This window comes from Salminus brasiliensis, chromosome 17 (assembly GCF_030463535.1).
Source record: "Salminus brasiliensis chromosome 17, fSalBra1.hap2, whole genome shotgun sequence".
Classification (NCBI taxonomy): domain Eukaryota; kingdom Metazoa; phylum Chordata; class Actinopteri; order Characiformes; family Bryconidae; genus Salminus; species Salminus brasiliensis.
The window spans coordinates 2,130,573-2,146,935 of NC_132894.1; the positions used below are offsets into that span (position 1 = coordinate 2,130,573).

The 16,363-nt window shown below is 42.9% G+C and overlaps 3 protein-coding genes across 5 annotated transcripts; 1 reads left to right on the top strand and 2 right to left on the bottom strand.

Annotated features, from left to right (window-relative positions):
• The first annotated feature begins 399 nt into the window (after positions 1-399).
• On the top strand, positions 400-7,783 carry trmt13 (tRNA methyltransferase 13 homolog). 3 transcript variants are annotated; one of them, XM_072660149.1, is made up of 11 exons: positions 400-534; positions 1,413-1,462; positions 1,869-1,935; positions 2,026-2,088; positions 3,362-3,431; positions 3,731-3,837; positions 3,927-4,094; positions 5,222-5,294; positions 6,056-6,130; positions 6,247-6,676; positions 6,770-7,783. In XM_072660149.1, exons 1-11 carry the CDS (start codon positions 400-402, stop codon positions 6,936-6,938), a joined length of 1,407 nt encoding a protein of 468 aa, XP_072516250.1. In that variant the 3' UTR covers positions 6,939-7,783. The 3 variants fall into 3 exon arrangements, with proteins under 3 accessions (XP_072516250.1, XP_072516251.1, XP_072516252.1); XM_072660150.1 differs by having other exon boundaries at positions 441-590; XM_072660151.1 differs by lacking the exon at positions 1,413-1,462 and having other exon boundaries at positions 500-534.
• Positions 7,261-13,670, bottom strand: lrrc39 (leucine rich repeat containing 39). Its single transcript, XM_072660152.1, has 8 exons — positions 13,543-13,670; positions 10,767-10,872; positions 10,510-10,666; positions 9,950-10,086; positions 9,318-9,463; positions 8,930-9,082; positions 7,583-7,725; positions 7,261-7,424 (listed from the first exon to the last, which is right to left on the bottom strand). Exons 1-8 carry the CDS (start codon positions 13,668-13,670, stop codon positions 7,351-7,353), a joined length of 1,044 nt encoding a protein of 347 aa, XP_072516253.1. The 3' UTR covers positions 7,261-7,350.
• A 1,843-nt stretch (positions 13,671-15,513) lies between these two features.
• Positions 15,514-16,143, bottom strand: LOC140538510 (dynein light chain Tctex-type 5-A). Its single transcript, XM_072661106.1, has one exon. The coding sequence runs from the start codon at positions 16,141-16,143 to the stop codon at positions 15,532-15,534; it is 612 nt and encodes a 203-aa protein (XP_072517207.1). The 3' UTR covers positions 15,514-15,531.
• Positions 16,144-16,363: the final 220 nt, after the last annotated feature.

Genomic DNA, 16,363 nt, shown 5'->3' on the forward strand with positions numbered 1-16,363 from the left:
CATACAATAGAGCATGGCGTGCTATAAAATACAATTTGTATCTTGTAATTATTTTATAAAACACGTGAAATAAATAAGTAAAATAAGAATAAATAACAACGACAATTAAAAAAAATTAATTAAAATGTCAAACAAAATTTAATTAAAATGAAATATCTGGTACAATCCCAAACAACTGTAAGAAAATTGCCGTTAAAAATATTAAAACTTTTAAAATATTTTTTTTATTTTAAAAAGGTGTCTGCTTTTACTACTAGCTGGATATTATATATGTAAATATAATATACTATATTATTTTCGTTGTATGAAGAAATTGTATGAGGAATCTAGCTATTGCTGTTTAATTGAAGCGCGGAACAGGGCTTTTATTTTGAAATGTGCCGCTCGCAGTGCGCCAGCATGGCCGAACCGCTCAGTGACGGTGTGGCGGCTCCTCTACCTGGAAGATGCGCTTTTTACGTTGTAAAGAAGAAACGCTACTGTAAAATGGTGGTCGGGCGAGGAAGGGCGTTTTGTGGGGAACATGCAGATGCAGTATGTGTGCAGATTTACCCCAGAGTCTCTGCTTCCCCACACCTTTCCCCCCCGCGGTAACTCTGAGCTGAGTGAGCTGTGCTGGGTGAATGGTGGCTGGGGCTTGGGGGGCTGGGGCTTGGGGGGCTGGGGGATGGGGCTTGAAGCTGGGGGCTGGGAGCTGGGGGCTTGGAGCTTGGAGGGCTGAAGCTTGGAGGGCTGAAGCTTGGAGGGCTGGAGCTTGGAGGGCTGGAGCATGGAGGGCTGGAGCTTGGAGGGCTGGAGCTTGGAGGGCTGGAGCATGGAGGGCTGGAGCATGGAGGGCTGAAGCTTGGAGGGCTGGAGCTTGGAGGGCTGGAGCTTGGAGGGCTGGAGCATGGAGGGCTGGAGCTTGGAGGGCTGGAGCATGGAGGGCTGGAGCTTGGAGGGCTGGAGCATGGAGGGCTGGAGCTTGGAGGGCTGGAGCATGGAGGGCTGAAGCTTGGAGGGCTGGAGCTTGGAGGGCTGGAGCTTGGAGGGCTGGAGCATGGAGGGCTGGAGCTTGGGGGGCTGGAGCTTGGGGCTGGGGGATAAGGGCTGGAGCTTGGTGGCTGGGGGCTGAAGCTTGGTGACTGGGAGCTGGGGGCTTGGTGGCTGGGGGCTGAGAGCTTGGTGGCTGGGGGCTTGGAGCTGGGGGCTGAGAGCTTGGTGGCTGGGGGCTTGGTGGCTGGGAACTGGGTGGCTGGAGCTTGAAGCTGGGTGGCTGGAGCTTGAAGCTGGGTGGCTGGAGCTTGAAGCTGGGTGGCTGGAGCTTGAAGCTGGGTGGCTGGAGCTTGAAGCTGGGTTGCTGTAGGCAGGTGTGAAGTTTACACAGCTTGCTTGGTGTTTCCCTTGTGGTCATGTGTCTATTTGTCTTCTAGGATAAAGATAGTGAGAGAAGAAGGATCCCCTGCCCTCTGGACCCCAAACAGTAAGCTCACACCAAACTCTGATGGTCTCTGTTGGTCAGTCTGAGGAGAGGAAGAGTTGTGTAATTGGCTGTTTTATGGAGGTCAACCTTCTGTCAGTGTAAGATGCGGAAGTATGTAAGGCTCCAGTGTTAGACTGTAGTAGGGTTGCTCGATTATGGTCAAAATCAACAATGGGGTTGGATCTACCGTCTGTACTGGAGTACACCAGTATTATATTATATTATATTACAATATTTTATCTATCCTGACGATATGCTTTTATGAGCGTATCATCAGAGCACTGATTAACTGCACGTTTGATTACAAAGAGTGTAATGGGAGAGTATTTGGTGGCAGTCCATATCGCCCAGCTCTAGTAAATAGACAGTTCTGTTATGTGTGACGATGGTTCTTCTCTTTGATCAGCACTGTGTTTGAAGACAGTTTGGCAAAACATCTGAAAAAGTGCAACTCGAAGGAGAAGCCCAAGCCTGTGAGTATCTGATTGACCATATTCTCCATTCTCCATTCATCATTACCTCAGGTAACCCTGCCTCTTTGTATTGCTTCCATTGCCTAATAGGTTTATTATGTGAAAGACATCAACGCTGGACCCGTTAATGAAGAGGAGGAGGTCATCAGTGAGGTGAATACATCATCAGGAGGGTAATTTAAGAGTGGTTAAATTACGGGAACATTCGTCACTGCTGCGGAGTGGGAGTGATGTCCCTTAATGGCACCTACAGGCTGCTCTGCTGGAACACAGCGGTAAAAACAAAGGATCGGAACTGTGGCAGTGGTGGCTCAGCGGGTAGTGCTACAGGCTATTGATGACAGGGTTGTGGGTTCGATACCCGGGCTCGGCAAGCCGCCACTTACACTGCACGGATGGGTTAATGGCTAACGGATGGGTGTCTGTCAATGGTCATCAAATGGATCTAGCTTAAAATAGCCAGTACCTGATTCAGTAAAATATGCCTGATCCCGATCCACTAGTAGCTATTCAACCATGCTGGCACACTGCGAGCTGCACATTTCAAATTGCGCTTCAATTAAAGGTGTCTGGAAAGTTTATACAACAAAAATAATATATTATATTTTATAATATATTATATATAATATGCCGCTAGTAGTTATGTAGATACAGCACTGCTGGATCACTGCTTGCAAACCTTAGAAAAATGGATTATCTCAGTTGGTATTATCTTTTATACATATTTTAATTATGATGTTATATTTTTGCTCAGCCATAGCCAAACCTAAATGCACTAATCTCGATTAATAATACCTCGATTATGATTAATGAATGACCGTAGAAGCTGCTCGAGTTGCTCAGTTGGCTCAGTGTTGGGGTTCTCCTACATGGTGTTTCCATGTCATAGACTGGATGGGGCAGTGTGGTGTGACTGCACACATGGTAGTATGTTTTGAAGGGGATTACATCGATTAGAGCTTCTAAATGTTGGTTTCAGTTGGAGCTGGACAATATGACGATATTTTGTCAATAAATGTAGTGATGGTGATAACAGTAAGCTTTTCTAATCATATGGAGGAGACTGTTAGTTCTTAATAAACACTGATCAGCTGCAGGTTTCATTACTAACAGTGTAATTAGACTGGGTTCATTAGATGAAGAGCAGCAGATATTGAGTATAAATCACAGTGTTCAGTACAGGAGAGGATCTGAATAGTATATAAGTTTATAAGAATCTGATACTGATGTGTTTTGTCTGTGATTACATGTTTTGTGATTAATATTGTGTATCACAAAAAAGTCTATATATATATATATATATATATATATAATTTTTATTTTATTTTTATTTTTTTTGCCCAGCCATAGCCAACCTAAATGGGTTAATCTGCATGTTTTTTGACTAGAAAATGCCTTGTTAACAGTCTGCTGTTATGTGCTAAAGGTGTCCATCGCTGATCGAACCAAAGAGGAGTTGGACGACCTCATTGGGAAACTGAAAACTGCATTACAAGGTAATCTTTTATATATATATATATATATATATATATATATATATATATATATATATATATATATATATATATATATATATTATGTATGTATGTATGTATGTATGTATGTATATATGTGTGTGTGTGTGTGTGTGTGTGTTCTGGAAATCAAGACCAGGTAAAGTGACTACTAACCATCCTGCATACTCTGTAATATTACTTGTATTACTGTATGCACAAATGTTATAAACGGTTGATTATATATATTTATAGACAAACAGACAATGTTCTGTTCTCTTCTTATTTAAACGCTTTCTCAGGCTTAAACATCAAACCTGACAGCGGCATTCTCTCTCATCCGGCCTTACATGACCCTCTCAACGATCCGAAGAATGGCAACTTTGCTTTCAAACACCTTAAGCAGCAGGTAACAATCAGAACAGCTTGATTTATTTATTTATTTATTTATTTAAATCATCAAGACGAAAGTCAAGTGCGCTGCATTTTCTTCTACAGGCCTCAATCCTGGGCAACATGGAGGCTTTGGAGCTGCTCGGTCCTGGCAGGTGTTACGTTGAGTTTGGTGCTGGTAAAGGAAAGCTTTCCCACTGGATTCATGTTGCTCTTGAGAAAGCTGAGGATGTCCACTTTCTGCTGGTGGAAAGGTCCAGCACTCGGTTTAAGGTATTCATCATATCAACAAGGATGAGGGATGTTTTAAAGCAGCATTATGTGAAATTTGGTTATTTTCTTGCTCCTGGGCTCCCCCTACAGGTGGGGAGTGTAATTCACTTTTACTCCACTGCTGTAAATACAAATCAGGCTTTGAGCGAACCCTCATGGACGGCTGTACACGTGCATTTCTGGACAAGCTGAGAGCACCTGAAGCTTGATCTGGAGGTAGAGCAGCATGTGGGCTGAGGTGGTAGAGTAACACTACAGGATTTTACACTAATATGACTCTATGGGTTCTGCAGAGTTACACAGCAGCAGTTCTGGAGAGAGGTTCTCCTCCTGCAGCTCCACCACCAAAGCTCCATAGTGCAGTAGCAGCAGCAGCGCTCCGACCCAGAGTGGGAATGACGGAGACGCCGTTCTCCCCCTGTTAGAGTCAGTGGAGGAGCATCAGCATGATCCTGAAGCTGCTGGTTTAAGATAACATTTCTACATAATGCTGCTTTAAGTGCTTAAACTCCAGGCTTGTTGTTTAGTTATTAAGTTATTAATGTTGTTGAGTAATATCATGTTCTCAATGTTACCCTTTTTAATTTATTAGAACATTCAACAGCATTAAAGTATGATAGTCCATATTAATGCACTAGATATGAGCTAACATATCAGCCCTAAGCCAATACACTCCCTGCTCTTAATTTCAGAGGAGGAGAGGCCTTAGTCGACAACTATGAGGGATGACTGTGACGATCAAACAAATATACATCAATATGAATTCATTTTAGGCATGTTTTTGAATTTATTTATATTGTATGTATTATAATAAGACGTGTGTAGTTTAGGTTGAAAGAACGGCAAACATCAGGGATATTCTAATAGAATGTTTCCCTCTAAATTACTTATGTCATTAATTATGTATGTCCTTATTTATTATAGTACAGAGAGACTGCACGTGTACAGCCTTCCATGAGAGTGCGTGCAAAGCCTGATTTGTATTTACAGCAGTGGAGTAAAAGTGAATTACACTCCACATATGGGCCTTCAGACAGATCTGTGGAGTTCAAGGGGTTAATGCATTGTCCTTAAGGGTCACTTAATCATCTGAAACCTGACATTTTTCTCTGGTCTCATTTCTTAAGGTAGATGGCAAGCACAAAAACACAGACGCAACATTTGACAGACTGCAGGTGGACATTCAGCACCTTGATTTAGGTAAGTGGATTGGAGAATGCGGGATATGGGTGAACTAGTGCTGGGCGATATGATCTCAAATCAGGATCATGATTAATTAAACTTTTTACCTCGATTATGATTAATGAACGATCGGATAGGCTGCTCGAGTTATTTAGTTATATGGTGTTTCCATGTCATTGACTGAAAGTATGTTTTGAAACATGGTAGTATGTTTTGAAGGGGATTACATCTATTAGAGCTTCTAAATGTTGGTTTCAGTTGGAGCTGGACAATATGACGATATTTTGTCGATAAATTTAGGTTTGGTGATACAGTAAGCTTTTCTAAAACTGTTAGTACTTAATAAACACTGATCAGCTGCAGGTTTCATTACTAACAGTGTAATTAGACTGGGTTCATTAGATGAAGAGCAGCAGATGTTAATAGAGTATAAATCACTGTATTCAGTACAGGAGAGGATCTGAATAGAAGATTATAAGAATCTGATACTGATGTTTTTAGTATGTGATAAACATGTATTATGATAAATATCACGAATAGTCTTTAAATATCAGGATATAGTATTTTTACCATATTGCCCAGCCCTGCAGTTCATTTGAATTCATTGCCCAGCCTAAGACTGACCCTTCATTGAACCTTTTCATCCGTAAACAACACACCAAAGTCGGCTGCTGACGTTGCTTGTTTATTTATATTTGGAGATCCCACAGGTGAAATGGTCAGATATGTGATGGACATAAGGGTGATATTTTGCTCCTCTTTCCCATAAACCCCTGTAGGAAGAGTGCCATTCTTGAGTGAAAAGGGGCTTCCCGTCATCGCTGTGGGTAAACACCTGTGTGGTGCAGCAACTGGTAAGTGGTTGGACCATGACCTGAAACAGCCGTGGATTCCAATGTCCTGCAGCTTGTTTCGTTCTTCTTCCAGACTCTCGTTCCTCAGATTCCTTTATCTGTGTTCATCTTCACAGACCTGGCTCTGAGGTGTTTATTTGAGCACAGTCTGAAAGACCTCGACAGTCATCAGCCCACCAAGCGCATCAAGCTCAGCGAGGGAGCTGAGGAGGACAGCAAAACTGGAGGGGACCTTGCAGTCTCAGGGGTTGCCATTGCCCTCTGCTGTCACCACCGCTGTGACTGGAGGCATTACGTAGGGAAGGAGTTCTTCAGGGAACGAGGCCTTGGAATTCGAGAGTTTGACGCCTTCCAGCGCATGTCCAGCTGGGCTACCTGTGGCATGAGTAGAGTTAGCCATGGCCACAAGACGTCGCCACGGGAGAAGGTCGGTACATTAGATGAGAAACAAATGGGAAAAGAAGAAGAAGAAGAGGAGGAGGACGAAGAAGATGAAGAGGCAGAACATGAAGGCAGTTCTGAGACCATACCAGATAACCTCAACAGGTGAGTGCTCAGCAGCTCCTTCAGTAGATGTGGAATTGATCTGCGGATGGTCTTGCCCTGTTAACCTCTTGTTTTATCTGTGGTCTCTGTTAGCGCTGTATCAGCAGAAGAGCGGGAGCACGTAGGACGCCTGTGCAAGGTGCTGATTGACCACGGCAGGCTGCATTACCTTCAGCAAAGAGGGTTCAAGCCCAACCTTAGATATTACACCAGCCGAGACGTGTCTTTGGAGAATGTTCTTCTGACTGCTGTTCCTATTTAAAGACGTGAGCCCTAATGCTGGACGTTGTGGACATAGACATTACTTACATACACACAGCAATGTGGTCATATCAAAGCCTCATTTGTACATTTCATGATGAATGGACCAATGAAAGGGGTTCACAAGTGCTTGGACTAAAATTGGGATGAGGTTTTGATATGACAATGTTTCTTCCAGTCAGTTCTTTGCTGCTAACATTGGGACAGGTTGGCAACAGCTGGCACAGGACGCAGTAGACCAACAGCACAGATAGCAGAATGGCACCCTCTAGTGTAGGGACTAGAGAGGCAAAATGCAGAAGAGTCTTTACAGGACCAGCAGAACAAGCAGGACGGGACGGGACGTGACCGGACAGACCGGGTCTCTTTGAACAGAAGACAGCAGAGCAGACTGAGCAGTGGCATGCAGGACATCACAGTAAAGGCGCAGCGATCTCTAGCACACCTTCCAGGGCCACATTTAGTACAGAGGTATAAGTCTGGGAATCTGAAACACAGCGTAGACAGAAGGTTAGATCGACAGCAGATCATTCTCAGGCTTTAAATTGCAGTGTTTTATTGTTTTTATTCTTTTTTTATTATTATCTTTTATATGAAATCTGTCCTATCGTTTGTGCACACAGTGCATGTTGAGTATAGCGTAACCTCTTTTGCGGGCCTCGTGGATGTAGTGGTGCATAAACTCCCGCCCATACATCTCCCTGTCGTCCTCCTCCTCGTCCACGTCCTCTCTCACGTCCGGCAGGGTCACGTCGTAGGTCAGCGGGTTGTCCCGGAAATTCACAAACCTGCCAAAAAACAAACGTCAAACAGTTTTGTATTCTTTAATAAAATCAGATTTTCTCACTTTGTGTCCAGAAGCCAAAAAAACTTTTATTTTAAATATATTATTAATATTATTGTTATTATTATTAGTTTATATAAGTTGTTTTTTTTATTGGGAAAATAAACTAATTGTGAATGTAATCAGAATTTCTCACTTTTTGCCCAGATACAATCAGAATGGTTGTATTTATTACTATTCAATAATTCATTCATTCATTTATTATTTTATGTATTGGGCAAACATTAACAAGTTGTGAAATTAAACCTGTCAAACATAGCAATCTGAATTTCTCATTCTGTCCAGAAGTAGTCAGCATGGTGGGTTAATTAATTAATATTCTGTTTAAAAGAATGTTAATTTAACATATTTGGAAATGTGGTATTACCTTCATGTATGCCATGCTTTTTTCCCCCCCAATATGTAAAATTTAGTAGTAACGCAGTGCATCTCAGTACAGGGTGTGTACCTTATTTACATTCATATACAGGTATTTTGTGTTTTCCATAAGAGAAAATTAAAAATTGCAGTTAAACTTTTTAACTATATGAATCCTGTGCAACTTTATGTTTATATAGTAACATATATGTAGAAATACACTGTAAAATTAAATAAATAAAGGATTTAAGCAAAGATTGATTCTAAAATGCCTCAATAAAATTGGAATAATGCTAGGATCAATGCCCTGCATTTCAAGAGTGAAAGTCGCACCTCAGATGTGCCAAAAATACCCGTAAATAAATAATTACAGTAGAGAATGTATCCATAATATTAAAATGTTAATTATAATATTAAAATTATACTAGTATGAAAATATATTGTAATATCTAAAAGTATTTTTAAAATTAACATTTGTTAATAATAAAAAAAGTGAGATTAGGGGGGAAGCTATGATACAAAATAAAAGTCCCTAAATATGTTTTTACTTGGATGTGTGGCTCTAGGAAAACCTTTACATTACTGTTTTATTTTTTAATTTATTCTGTTATTAATTTTATATTTTTACACTCATATCTGATTTATAAAAGATGATTTTATATTGTATGGTTCTTTAGGAAATCAAAAGTATTTCTCTGTGGCATCAATAATATATATATATAAATAATAACAATAATAATAATTCCACACTTTCATTTTTACCAGCCTAGAAAACCACAAACCCCCCTTACCTGAGGTTTGTCATGCCCTCCATCAGAGGAGGGATGTCTCTCAGCTTGTTCTTGCTGAGCACCAGCGTGTCTAGATTGGGCATTCGGCTGATGTTGTCTGGTAGATACTCCAGCTCGTTCCTCTGGAGCCACAGGGTGTGCAACTTCTCCATTCTGCAATTACGCATCGGATCACAGTAAAATCAGATGTGAGGGATGCGTGAAATCTAGAACATCAGAACCTCTAATGGAGATCTACCTCCTACAGAGAGGACGGAGAACATCCAATCCTTTCCTAACACACCTAGCTGATCTTCAGCTGTCAGTTATGTTAACCTTTGGCTGAACTGAATACTGAGTTGGGATAAGCATGAATACTGGTAGGTTGGTTCTGGTAGGACATCCGCACCTGTGGATGTCATCTGGCAAGCTCTCCAGCCTGTTCCCGCCCATGTCCAACCACTCCAGAGCAGGGAGATTCACCACACACCCTGGGATTGTGGTGAACTGGTTCAGGGAGAGGTCCAGGTGGTACAGGTTCTTGAGATTGCTGAGCTGAAGAGACAGTCAATATGAAAAGCAATTAAGAAAGCTGGAACAATGCAAAAAACACTGATCAGCCATAACATTAAAACCTCGCTCCACCTCTGAAGGTGCAGCAGAGCCTTCAAATACTGTGAGTTCTGAGGTAAGACCTCCATGAGCATCAATCAAAAGAGCCTTGGGCGTCCATGACCAACAGTTGTCCTTCCGTGAAACACTTTTGGTAGGTACTGACCACTGCGTACCAGGAACGCCCCACAAGACCTGATGCCTGATGTTCTGGAGATGTTCTGACCCAGTCATTGTCTAGAACATCACAGTCTGGTTCTTGTCAAAGTGTCTCAGGTTCTTACGCTTGTCTATTTTTTCAGCTTCATTACCATCAAGAACTGACTGTTCACTCACTGCCTAATATGTAGATCCACCCTCGACAGACAGGAGCCACTGGACCCAGGTACTCCATTGAATACAAATAAGTTGAGGCCCGTTTCCTGATACCTGCTCGGGCAGCTCATCCAGATCCGAGTTCATCGCCAGTTCCAGCTTCTCCAGACTCTCACAGCTGCCCAGCTCCTCAGGTACACAGCTCAGCCTGTTATAACTCACGAGCAGCTCTCGCAACCGAGTCAGTTTACCTGGTGAAAAGACAAAAGGACAAAAGTATTGGGACGCATTAAGTGTCACATTTTGTTGGAGTAACTGTCTCTACTGCCCAGGGAAGAAGAAGGCTATCTACTAAATCCTGGAGGGGCACTGCTGTGAGGTCAGGATGCTGGATGATCAGCACCCCACCTCATCATCCCAAACTCCCTAACTCATCTCAAAAGTACTGGATGGAGCTCCATCCTTCATCATTCCAGAGAACACAGTTATTCCTCTGCTCCACAGCTTCACAATGCTGGGGGGCTTTATACCCCTCTAGCCCATGCCTGGCGTTCTGGACAATCTGCTCCAGAGAGTCCTATTCTATTGGCGGTACTCCTCTACAGGGACTAGACAAGCTGTGTGTGTCCATAAACATTTGGACATATGACATGATAAAACGCAAACCCACTAACCGATTTCTTTAGGGATTTCTCTGATAGCGTTGCGGGACAGGTCCAGCACGATGAGGCCCTGGAAGCTGGAGATGAAGCTGGGGATCCTGTGAAGGCCTGTCCGGTGCAGCTGCCACTCCTGAATGTGGGCGAGCTGGACCAGGGCTGGTGGAAGAGTCTGTGTAACAGCATGTCTGTGAAACGCTACGCGGGCAAAGCAACATGGTGAAGCACAAAACAACTAATTCAGAGCTCCGGAGGGTTACGGAGGAAGGTACCTTCCACTCTTCTTTTTCGATGCGTAGGATAACCCTCCCATCCTCCGTCACCAGTTTCTCCTTTAACCTGGCCAAGGTGATCCTGTCCTCCCAAGCCCCGGCCAGCCTGTAGCACAGAGCGAGGACGAAGATAAACCCTTTGGGTTCATAAAACCAATCAATCGTTTTAACCACTGCTGGCTAACCGTTTCTGGACACCCACGGTTCTCCAAAGCTCTATACACCACAGTGTGTTTTTTGAGGGACGCCATAGAAGAACCACTTATGGTGTCCCATAGATCAGGTGTTCGCCCAGAGAAGGGCTTATTAATGAGTTGATCATTTGGATCAGGGAAAATGATCAAACATAGAGGTTAGGGGGGTTCTCCTGGATCAGAGTTGAGAACCACAGCCTTAGAGAACCATAAAGAAGATAAGAGAACATGAAGAAACTTTTTGAAGAGTGAGGAACATTCACATCATCAAAAGATTTAAGAGTTCTTCCAGGAACCTTGATGTTAATTGAAGGTTCTTTTGGTCCTCTAAAGAACAAATGTATTGAAATATTGTTTATAATAGTTATTTAGTACATTATGCTATATGGACAAAAGTATTGGGATGCCTGCTCATTCAATGTTTTTTCTGAAATCAAGGGTATTAAAAAGAGTTGATTCTGCTTTTGTTGGAGTAACTGTCTCTACTGTCCAAAGAAGAAGACTTTCTACTAGATATTGGAGGAACATTGCTGTGAGGATTTGATTGCATTCAGCAACAAGAGCACCCCACCTCATCTGATTCAGCAATGGATGCAACTGAAAGTAGCTGAATGCATTTATTAGAGGGGGTGTCCACAAACATTTGGACGTACAGTGGGGAGAACAAGTATTTGATACACTGCTGATTTTTCAGGTTTTCCCACTTGCAAAGCATGTAGAAGACTGTAATTTTTATCAACTATAATTATTATTTATATTATATATAATTATTTATTTTTCAACTGTGAGTGATGGAATCTAAAACAAAAATCCAGAAAAATACATTGTATGATTTTTAAATAATTAATTTCCATTTTATTGTGGGAAATAAGTATTTGATACACCAGAAAAAGAAACTTCATATTTGGTACAGAAACCTTTGTTTGCAATTACAGAGATGAGATGTTTCCTGTAGTTCTTGACAAGGTTTGCACACACTGCAGCAGGGATTTTGGCCCACTCCTCCATACAGATCTCCTCCAGAGCCTTCAGGTTTCGTGGCTGTCGCTGGGCCACACGGACTTTAAGCTCCCTCCAAAGATTTTCTATTGGATTCAGGTCTGGAGACTGGCTAGGCCACTCCAGGACCTTAAGATGTTTCCTACGGAGCCACTCTTTAGTTGCCCTGGCTGTGTGTTTTGGGTCGTTATCATGCTGGAAGACCCAGCCACGACCCATCTTCAGTGCTCTTACTGAGGGAAGGAGGTTGTTGGCCAAAATCTCACGATACATGGCCCCATCCATCCTTCCCACAATACGGTGCAGTCGTCCTGTCCCCTTTGCAGAAAAGCATCCCCAAAGAATGATGTTTCCACCGCCATGCTTCACGGTTGGGATGGTGTTCTTGGGGTTGTACTCATCATTCTTCTTCCTCCAAACATGACGAGTGGAGTTTAAACCAAAAAGTTCTATTTTTGTCTCATCAGACCACATGACCTTCTCCCATTCCTCCTCTGGATCATTCAGATGGTCATTTGCAAACTTCAGACGGGCTTTGACATGCGTTGGCTTGAGGGAGGGCACCTTGCGTGCACTGCAGGATTTTAATCCTTGACGGCGTAGAGTGTTACTGATTGTTTTCTTTGAGACTGTGGTCCCAGCTCTATTCAGGTCATTGACCAGGTCCTGCCGTGTAATTCTGGGCTCATTCCTCACCTTCCTCAAGATCATTGATGCTCCACGAGGTGAGATCTTGCATGGCTCCCCAGACCGAGGGAGATTATCCGTTATTTTGCATTTCTTCCATTTTCTAATAATTGCACCAACAGTTGTTGCCTTCTCACCAAGCTGCTTGCCTATTGTCCTGTAGCCCATCCCAGCCTTGTGCAGGTCTACAATTTTATCCCTGATGTCCTTACAAAGCTCTCTGGTCTTGGGCATTGTGGAGATGCTGGAGTCTGACTGATTGAGTGTGTGGACAGGTGTCTTTTATACAGGTAACGAGTTCAAACAGGTGCAGTTAATACAGGTAATGAGTGGAGAACAGGAGGGCTTCTTAAAGAAGAAGTAACATGTCTGTGAGAGCCAAAATTCTTACTGGTTGATAGATGATCAAATACTTATTTCCCACAATAAAATGGAAATTAATTATTTAAAAATCATACAATGTATTTTTCTGGATTTTTGTTTTAGATTCCATCACTCACAGTTGAAGAGTACCTATGATAAAAATTACAGTCTTCTACATGCTTTGCAAGTGGGAAAACCTGAAAAATCAGCAGTGTATCAAATACTTGTTCTCCCCACTGTATAGCGTACATAGTATTTGCAGTATATAAATATAAAGGGCCTAACGCTTGGGGTGTACAGGACTGCATTGGAGCTTCTAAGTACCTCCTGCATCTCTCAGTACACAAACTGGAGAGTGCTCGACTCGGTTCCTCTGATTTTGACTGTAAATTCAAAGCTAAAGCTCCAAAATCAGAGATGTGAGCAGCAATGCAGGACCCAAACCCAACAATAGCTTTAGGAATTACCAAAAAGTTCAAGCCTAGAGCTCCAGTGCAACAACGTCTCGGTCTACAGCCTAAGCCTTCACCCACCGTCCCACTGTGGCTCTCTCCTTCTGCTGCTTCTCTCTCTTCAGGTCATCTGTACTCTTCTTTATCCTGGTCTCCCACAGAGCCTTGATGGAGTTCACCGTCCCAAAACACACCGTCACCCCGGTCATGATGACCCTGTACACACACACACACTGTACACCTCCCCCTCCTCAATCTCAAACACCCAGTGATTCGGGAACTCTGGGGTGTTACTAAGCAGAGTAGTAAAACCACAGAGACAAAAGCAGAACCTGAGTCTACTTTCCATCCTGGAGAAACTGCAGTAAATCATGCAACCATCAGTGCAATAGGTTCATAAATCTAAACACAGCTCTGAAAAAAAAGACTCACCACTCTCATCAGTTCAGTTCAGCTCCTACTCTTGACATTCCCAGTCCTGTGACCCGCTGGCTCACTCTGGTTGAACACCGACATTGACAAAAATCCCTTAATAATCCAATATGTGCGCTAGGTGCTGAAAGAAGTGCCCCCTTTGCTCAAAAAGTCATTATCCGGTGGTGTTTGTCATTGGTTTTCCCACATGAAGAGTAAGTCTGGCCAGAGTCTAAATTTAGAGCCTACACTGGGAATAGCAATGGTCACATGGCAGTGCTGGCACCATAGCAGCTGTCCCCTGACCCTCACGCTTCAAAAAGACCCTTAAGAATAGAGTGGACCTAACCAGATTAACAATGGGTCTCCTGCAGAGGCCTGCGCCTCTAATCCCTCAACTATGAGAGGTTCCTCATTCTATTTATTTCATATCATACAGGAATTACATATGATATACATATATTGTGTAGGCGTCCATCATACCACCAAAACAGCTCAAGGCATGGACTCCACAAGACCCCTGAAGCCTGTGGAAGAAGTTGTGAGGTGGGACCTCCAGGACCATCAGTGAGCCTTGGGAGCCCATGACCCTAAACAAGCTGGTTCACTGGTTGTCCTTCCTTAGAGCACCTTTGACAGGTAGGTACTGACCACTGCATACCAGAAACACCCCACAAGACCTGATGCCCCTGATGTTTTGAAGATGTTCTGACCCAGTCGTCTATCTAGAACTTGTCAAAGTGTCTCAGATTCTCATGTTTGCCCATTTTTCCCTATTCAGCAGTACTGGATTAGAATAACTGCCCTTGAATCACAAAATTGGAATAATATTTGGAAACAATGCATACTTCATTTTTATTATAACACCTTTATTAATTACTGATGTTATTTTGGAGAATGGCCCATCATCAGAAAGGCCTGAGTTAACACTGAAACAACAGAGCAGTTGGTGTTATGGTGTCTGTGATGATAGAATACAGTGTGTTGCTGAAAGACGAATATTTGACACACCTAATAGAAAAGAATAGTTATTAAAATGGTTTATTATAATATTATTATACATAATATATATATTGGCCTAAATTATAAGGTCTCTCTCTCTCATATATATACATCAATACTGTTTCACCTTTTTTTTTTTTTTTTTTCACCCATGTTTACCCATGTTCTTGGGCCCCTTGCATTGCCGCTTGCAGGTATCTATATACCTGTCTATCTATTATACATACTTATTTGATTAGGTTATATAAAGTCTGGATTCTTATTAATGGTAAAATTCAATATTTTTATTCAATAATTTGAGAATATTTGACAGCAGAATACAAGTTTACCTTAGCTAACATGCTCATGTGGGGCTCATATGGGTGTAACATGGGCTAGGTGGGTCCCAGGTTGGCATGGATTGTTCCCAAATGGGATCACACATTACCGCCCACCTTAGTGTCACATGCGTCACATCTAGGCCCCATATGCAGTGTACAACCCAGATGAGGCCCCATCACTGAACCTAGGGGGACCCTGGAGGCCATCCATATGTAGGACTAACATGGAACCCATGGACAAAATTTTCTGGTTCCCAGGTGGGCTCCCCATTCATGCCCCACAGTGACATGTTAAATTTCACATATGTTGTAGTACAGCCCTCTGTCCGTCGGCCTACTCCTGATACACTGCAAACAGTACACAAAGAGCAAAAAGGTGATCGTTTTTGAAGACGTACTCTGTGAAAGTGTCCGCTGCTGGACACCAAACTCCTCTGCTGGAGCAAGTGACCTCAGAATCCCGGAGCTGCCCGATGGCCACATACGAAATCAGCTTATATCGCTCATAGGAGAGGCCTTTCACTGCCTCCTTAATGGAGTCGGAGAGCTCTCTTGCTACTGCAGAGCAGCTGCTGGTATACCGAGCTTCTCCCAGCCTCGCATCCACTACGCTCTTCATCACTGCGCCCACCTGCTCGCTGGGGAATCTCCTGTGTGGAGCAGTCTGATACTGCTGCCACACCCCCTGTCCAGGGTACAGGGTCCGAGATGACGCCCAGGGAATGGAGGTTTCCGTCTTTACGGCCTGGTTCGGTGGTCTCTGTGAGGACCCTGCAGTCTTCTTTGTCCTGCTCCTTTGTTGCTTGGAGTCATTTTCAGTCTTGGTGGTCAATCTGGACATCGGACCCTCACCCCCTTTCTGACCCCCCTGGCCAAGTCTCCTCTTGCTTAAGCCGGTGTTGAGGGTGTTACGGGGCTGTATGTCCACCAAAACCACCAAAGACATTAAAAGTGTTATACACACACTACAGAGGGTAGTAGCTGCTACACTTTATACATTTAGAGTATTTCCAAAATACAAATACAATATATGGACAAAAGTATTGGGACACCTGGTCATTCATTGTTGTTTTCCAAAGTCAAGGACGTTAAAAAGAGCTGATCCTGCTTTTGTTGGAGTAACTGTCTCTACTGTCCAGAGAAGAAGACTTTCTACTAGATCTACT